Source organism: Juglans microcarpa x Juglans regia, chromosome 4S, assembly GCF_004785595.1.
Source record: "Juglans microcarpa x Juglans regia isolate MS1-56 chromosome 4S, Jm3101_v1.0, whole genome shotgun sequence".
Taxonomy (NCBI): Eukaryota; Viridiplantae; Streptophyta; class Magnoliopsida; order Fagales; family Juglandaceae; genus Juglans; species Juglans microcarpa x Juglans regia.
This window is the reverse complement of record NC_054601.1, coordinates 14,480,995-14,488,731: the sequence shown is the minus strand read 5'-3', so window position 1 is coordinate 14,488,731 and position 7,737 is coordinate 14,480,995. Positions and strand designations below refer to the sequence as shown.

The 7,737-nt window shown below is 33.4% G+C and overlaps 1 protein-coding gene across 1 annotated transcript; it reads left to right on the top strand.

Annotated features, from left to right (window-relative positions):
• Nucleotides 1-336: 336 nt before the first annotated feature.
• LOC121262753 (serine/threonine-protein kinase STY13-like) lies at nucleotides 337-5,146 on the top strand. The gene is made up of 6 exons (XM_041165347.1): nucleotides 337-857; nucleotides 2,595-2,716; nucleotides 3,021-3,229; nucleotides 3,329-3,503; nucleotides 3,704-3,838; nucleotides 4,673-5,146. Exons 1-6 carry the CDS (start codon nucleotides 500-502, stop codon nucleotides 4,877-4,879), a joined length of 1,206 nt encoding a protein of 401 aa, XP_041021281.1. The 5' UTR covers nucleotides 337-499; the 3' UTR covers nucleotides 4,880-5,146.
• Nucleotides 5,147-7,737: the final 2,591 nt, after the last annotated feature.

Below are 7,737 nucleotides of genomic sequence, written 5' to 3'. Positions count from 1 at the left end.
TCTCGAATCCGTAGGGATTCATTACACGCACCTTCTTTCTCTTTGGGATGTTTCTCACTTTCCTTTTCTTATTTTCGTGGCCCTTTTTTTGGTGTTTGAAACCAGTGAGGCTGTTATAGTTAATTTTGTTAGGTAATTTAGTTAGTTTACTATATTTGTTGCATAAAAGGTTGTTGCTTTTCTTTTCACGATTTGCTTCTTCCTGAGAAGAGCCAAAATTGGTTCTTGGTGATGAACTCCGGGTCTTTGGCTCCTTGTTTTGTGGGGTTGGTTTCATTTTTCTTTCTTTTTGAAACTTTTGATTTTCAAGTCTGTTATTGACTCCTTTGGTTTTTCGATGGTTTTGTTTCGAATTGGTAGCCAATTACCTGCTTACAGGCAGATTCTTTGCTTCATTTTCTCCTTGTTTTGAAGAAAAAAAACCAACCTTGGCTAGTTTTTCTGGGTTTCCATTGTTTTTGCTATCTTGAACTTTGATTATCGGAATAAGATCAGAAAGATGGATTTAAGCAATGGTGAAGGAGTTGGAGCTGTTACGGAAACTGAAAAACCCCTTACTCGTGAAGGGGACACAACTTTAAAAGAGTCTAATTGCAGAGAGAAGGCCTTGGGCTCGAAGGGGAATGGTGTGGGAAGAATTAGCAGCAAGGACATGTTTTTCAGAGCAGATAAGATTGATTTCAAGAGCTGGGATATTCAGCTAGACAGGCACTTGAGCAGGGCATGGGAGAGCGAAGTGCAGACGCGAAAGGAAGAGTGGGAAATTGATTTGTCAAAGCTTAATCTTAGATATGATGTAGCTCATGGGACTTATGGGATTATATACCGTGGCGTTTATGATGGACAAGACGTTGCAGGTACTTAATTTGTGCTTCCTTTCTGGTTTAGTTTTTACTTGGAGGAATTCCTCGTATATTTGGTTTAATGATGTAACTTTGTAAGGTTCTGTTAGATTCTTTTCGTTACTTATGCAAGTGCTTTTTAGTGTGAAATATACTTTACAGTACTTAATGAATTTAAATAGAAATCGGAACTCAACAAGGAAAAAGGGAAATTCAGATAGAAGCTATGATCCCAGTTTTGATCGTTTCAAGGCCCCTGTAAGAAAAGGAAAATAGAAACATGGGTCAATTAATTTAAAAAACAAGAAGAAGAAGAAGAAAAAATCTGGGGTGGAGGAGGGATGGGATGTGAAACCATTGGGGGATCCCCTACCTTTTGATGTGGGGGTGGCCCCAACCCCAGTATTTTACTTCATAGAATTTTTGTTTTTTATTTTGGTTGTATGGGTGAAAAAAGTACCCTTGTCAGCCATGCCATGCTGTTAGGCTAAGCGCCATAAAATTTGTCGGCCTAATAATAGATCTGATATGATCTAGAATGCATGATGATAAGATAATGATACAAGTCATAGATAGTATGGGCATAATAAGTGGTATGCATGTGAAACGTGATGAGTGCCATGAGGGATGGCTTTTGTGCTTCATAAGTTTCAAGAACCACTAATTTTGAGGCATGATCAGATGTATGCTGAATATATTGTTTTGTTTAAGCTGTTAAAATCATCCTTTGTTCAATTTGTGCGGTCAGATTAGCAGCATAACTTATTAAGATTGGTTACTATGTGTATGAGAAACATAAAGATACTATAGACTCTTATTCTGCATGCTCTCGAAGTTAATGATAAAAAATATGCGAATGTACTGAAGTGTTAAATGTATATACTGTTTGGACAAAAACGTGCCAAATTTTGCATTGAGCTTCAAACCTTTAGAGAAATCCTTTTTCTATGACAGTTTCCCAACATTGAAAATGCTTGGGGGATTAGTCTCCCCAATCTTTTGAAAATTTCTCAAATAATTTCCTCTGTCTTATGAACATCTAGGTGTCAGTTTTAAAATAGAAATGAAGTTATTAAAAAAAAAAAAAAAAAGTTCTAAAATAGGGATGTCCTTGTTTTAGCTAACGGTCCTTTGAATTTGGAATCTTATGTCTTAATAAGCTGAAACCTTGTATCAACTATCAAGCTTTTGGTGCTCTGCCTACTTCACTTTCTAGGTCACCTTTTTTCCAGCTACCAGGTCTAAACAGAATGCCGAGCTTCTATTGGCCACTAGGGGTTGCTGGTGTCGATAAATATCAGCCTTAATTTATCCATTTGTGTTAAGTGCACTCCTTAGTCAGCAGATACTGCAACAGATGTCTTAACTATTAGTATTACAAAACTAGAATTAATAGTAAGCATTTTGTGCTAAAATATCACATTGATGTAGAATTTCTTCTCTAGATGTAAACTCTGAGGAGTACACTATTAAGGAATAGATGAAATTATGTGTATTTGCCTACTTTTGCATTACAATACATTAAACACATCAAAATATTCGACCATGTATCTGTGTTAGTGCTTTACAACTAAGTTGATGTAAGAAGTACTGGCTAAATTTAGTATAAAGAACTACACTTTCAGTTTCATCCAATGACCCCTAAAAAATTGAAGATTTGTTAATGGCGTTAAGTTATGCCACTTCTCTGTGGATGTGTGTTGTTTTTTTTTTTTTAAGACTTGCCACCCACTGTTATTTTTAATCTTATAGTGAAGATATTGGATTGGGGGGAGGACGGTATTGCCACAGCTGCTGAAACTGCTGCTCTTCGGGCGTCGTTTCAGCAAGAAGTTGCTGTTTGGCATAAGCTTGACCATCCAAATGTTACAAAGGTAAAGGTTGATTTTTGCTGGTGTACATAGTGTGATGTTGTCATGCATCCTTGATGTCATCAGTTAGATGCTATGCATTTCTCTAGTTCAGTCCAAGCACACACACACAAATACAGAGGCAGACTATTAATAGTCATTGACTGCAAATGAAAAGTGCAAGATGTTGGATTTAGCCAATCCCAAATTGTAAGAATGAGGCTCAACCTAGTTGAGCTGTATTTATTTTCTTGACTTGCATGAAAAGTCTTTCCCACTTACTGATTTTTCTTTATTTTCAAATAATAATACACTATATCTTCAACAGTTTATCGGAGCTTCAATGGGAACTTCCAATCTTAAAATCCCTTCAAAGAGTGCAACAAGTGAAGATCATAATTCTCTTCCATCCAAGGCTTGTTGTGTCGTTGTTGAGTACCTTACAGGTGGGACTTTAAAGAAATTTTTAATCAGGAATGTGAGAAAGAAACTTGCCCTTAAGGCTGTGATTCAAATTGCTTTGGATCTCTCTAGAGGGTAAGTATCTTATATTTCTAGGCAAGGATTTATTTCAGAATGCTGTTGGGTTGTAAACAATTGCATCATGGTTATATATTCTTTAATCCAACGTTGCAGGTTGAGTTATCTTCACTCAAAAAAGATAGTACATCGTGATGTTAAAACAGAAAATATGCTGCTAGATGCCCATAGAACTTTGAAAATTGCTGATTTTGGCGTTGCTCGTGTTGAAGCCCAGAACCCAAGGGACATGACCGGGGAAACTGGTACCCTTGGATACATGGCCCCAGAGGTACCTACCTGTTTTCAGAATAATGTTACTTCTGCAACTGAGAGTTACATCCTTGAAAGAACATAGCCATGCTTGTTTTGAGAAACTTGGAAGAAAAAATGGGCCACTAGATATTTGAAGCATTTTCCTATTATATTTATTTCTAGCTATATTTTTCCTTATAATAGGGATCGAAAGAATTTTAACCAGAATTTTTGCAGGTTCTTGATGGCAAGCCTTACAATAGGAAATGTGATGTCTACAGTTTTGGGATATGCTTGTGGGAGATCTATTGTTGTGACATGCCTTACCCTAATCTTAGTTTTGTTGAAGTTTCATCAGCAGTTGTGCGACAGGTTTGTATTGTTTTTTTTTTTTTCTTTTTTTTTTTTTCCCTCAAGTTATAATATTAAGTTCTTTAGTGAGGAAAAGTGATATTCATCATCCATTTAACTATCATCTTTTCACCATCCCTTGATGTGGCATCAAATGATTGGTACATGAGTAAAAGATAAACAACAGTTTTCTAATCATTTGATACCACGTCAAAGGATGATAATTAAAAGGATAATGTATAGCATTTCTCTTAGTGAGTTTACTGTTCAATTTGAGTTTAAGGTACTGATATGTACACTGCAGTTATTAACTACACCTAGTGAAATCCTTTGGCCCAAGTTCTTAATCAAGAACACACCTTTATTGATATTTATAATTCAAATATTTTCATCCCTGGGGATATATTTTGTGTTTAGTATTTATATTCTTACTTAAGAGCCATAAAATTATTTGTCATGGATTCTTTGGATCATTTTAACCACCAAGAAGTCACCATAAGTTCAGGTACTGCTTAGTTTTCTATCATGTGAAAGATTTGTGGTTCTAATTGACCTCCAATAGATTTGAATACATTATTTAGTTTCTTTCAACTTACATTTCACTTATGTGCACATAATAAAAACACCAGATACATGTTTTTGCCTCAGTATTTAAAATGGTGCCTTACTAACTGCATCATGTATCAAATGCCTATCTTTTCATGTGTGCTTATGGCTAAGAGATTCGGTTAGGTTGGAATATACTCGCCAGTCGGCAGTTGTTCCTTGATGGTTTATAATGTTTGGTGCTCCAAGCCAAAGAACTTGACTTGTAATATTATGTTGATGATCTATGTTAATAATTGTGTTTGACAGAACTTACGACCAGAAATCCCTAGATGTTGTCCAAGTTCATTGGCGAGCATCATGCGAAAATGTTGGGATGCAAACCCAGATAAGAGACCGGACATGGATGAGGTGGTGACTTTGTTAGAAGCAATAGACACGAGCAAGGGAGGTGGAATGATTCCTGAAGATCAGGTTCATGGCTGTTTCTGTTTCACCACAGCTCGTGGCCCATAGTAGTAGTATCATCCTACAATGTGCAAATGAAGTTAGTCTTGCAGCATTTCATGGCAGGACTTCAGGATATATGGCATTAGAACAAGCGGTTCGGTTTTCTGTCGTGCATTGCATAATATTTTTGAGTTTGTTTTCAATGTGAGATCTTACTCATTTGCAATGTAGGGAGATTTGAGGGCAAACAATTCATAATTGCAATTACTTTGTTGCATAATATTCTTGGATGTGAACTCCAAAGTTGTTAATCTATCACCTTTCTTGGGTATAGTATTCTCTCTCAACTCTCATTCTGCATGTCAACTGGCTCTTGAAACTGTGGATTGATGCCGATTAGACCCTCTCTGTTCAGCAAATTCTAAACTCCAATCACCAAGTTTTTTCCTTTGGGAGCATATAAAATTGGAATCCTAAATTCCCAACCATGCTCATCAAAAGAGCATTAATGACTTGTTCTAAATTCTCACAACAAGTAGTCTTAAGAATTCAGATGCCATTTGATATGACTCTACACATACGTCCAAAGCCATGTATTGTGTGGTGAAGCAGAAACAGAATACAGAACAAAAGATAATATCAGTTAGAGTAATGTTACAGCCACAAACACATTACATAAAAGTAATCTTACAAACTGACGTGACTTCATATAATCCATTAGATCTACTTTACAATAAAAATAATTTTACAATTTGAGAAACCGCATCATGCCTAGAGTATTTGTGACTAAAGTTATTTTTATTACAAAATAGATTCAACGTATCATATATAATCATATAAGCTTGTGAATTTATTTTTATAGGATCTCTTTATAACTATATCATTTCTCTGAATGAATTCATACAATTCATATCGGGTATTAATTGCCTACATCGAAGTTTAAGTAGCATTATCGAAATTAGAATTTATGTAAAGTTATATATATGTAAAGTATATTAATATTAGATCAGTTGTATGGTTATTTATCCTCAAATAAAAGTTAAAAACTAGTCTATGCTATATTTGGTAGCAATTGTTTATCATGCTACTAAATGATTCCCTTTTGTTGTCCATATAGAAATGAATGGATCTTATTTCTAATTTAATCTTATTTTCATCTTACAGAAATTACTTTTATTAATTTTCATTTCTTAAAATAGAAATTAAAAAAAAAAAGGGCAAGAATTGCTCTCGCCCTATACTGTAGAGCTATAATGCAATGTCAGAAGGCAACTCCAGGCCAACACATGGGGGTCGTGATCAAACATTCAATCCAGATGAAAAATTTATAAATAATAATGGGGATATTTGAGTTAAAATGAGATGATTTTGTTTATAAAAGTACTTTTTTAAATATGGAAGCGAGATGAAATGATTTTAAATTTTTTATAAATTTGATAAAATGGTGGATCTCACCAATTATTGAAAAATATTTTTAATGATTGGATAATAGTTATGAATATATTTGAAATTAACTGGTATCAATTATTAAATTAAAGAGCAATACTATATGTAGTTGTGGAGTATGCAAGCGTCGTACAGTTACTTTGAAAAAAAAATGAGGTCTATTATTAAAAGAATTATTATTATTTTCATGTAACTCTCGTATATATTCATTTTTTTTCAAAATGATTGCACGGCGTTTGCGCACTCACGACTGCAACTATCATTTTTCTTTTCAAAAATGTCAAATTTTTGTATAACATATATCCTTCTAATTATCAATTATATAATAAAAAATTCCCTACGTTATTTTTTGACCCAATTTTTTTGGTTCGAAAATTCTAAATTATGAGTGGGTCCCACAAAAAATTAGCTAATTCTAAATTTCAATTAGAGGGACGAAAAATTGTCAGTTATTTTTTTTGTCATTTGTTGCAATTCAAAAATTCCAATCAATTATATATAGAATATGCAATTATAAATATCGATTATAAGTAGATTTCTATATTTTTTCCCTAATTTTTTAATTTGGAAATCCGGCACTGATATATTGGTTTTATTTAATTCGAATTACACAAAATTTATTGGTCTTATAAACTTTAGATAGTTGGATTTTTTTAATTCGAATTTACCCAAAAATTTATGAAATGTCAATATTCAAAGCGCCAATCCAATTCAAAATAAATATTGAAAAATATTTATAAATTTCAATAAGAACTACACCATTACATGCTTAGTTTTAAATACACGTTCAATGGCCACTCATAGTTGCCTATATAGGTATTGCAATTCTATCCCTAATTGCATCCATAATTTGGCTTGATTTGGTCGTCATGTCTGTTTGGATGACGAGATGATTCTGTCACATCACCCTCCCCACGCCAGTTTCGAGAGAGCTACGTGATGCTTTTGAATAACCAATCATTCAGCATCACTATTATAATAAAATTATGCAGCGTACAACATGTTGTAATGATTAGTCTTTACCCTCCCAATGGTATATGCAGGCATTAAATTTAAAATTTTAAATCGTTCTTTCAACACACCAAATGTGCATTCGATAACATTAAGAATTGACAAATAACGATAATTGAAGTAATCTTTATACGAAGAAAATGTAATTAAATAGAAAAAGAGATAGAGAAGAGAGAATGGGAGAGCTAGAATTTGATGGCTACATCTTTACTATTCTCAGCTATATTCTTGAATACATAATATATGCCACTATTTAGGTGAATCTAGAGAAAGAATAAAAATATAATAAATCAATGACACTAATTGATTTATACAATAAATTAAATATGGTAGAAAATAAGTTATATTAACATACATATGCTAGAATATTATGAATGAAGGTAATATTCCAACAAAAGTCATAACTTTTTACACAATCATTTTTCTTATACTAAGATATACACTGAATATTTCATATAGTAGACTGT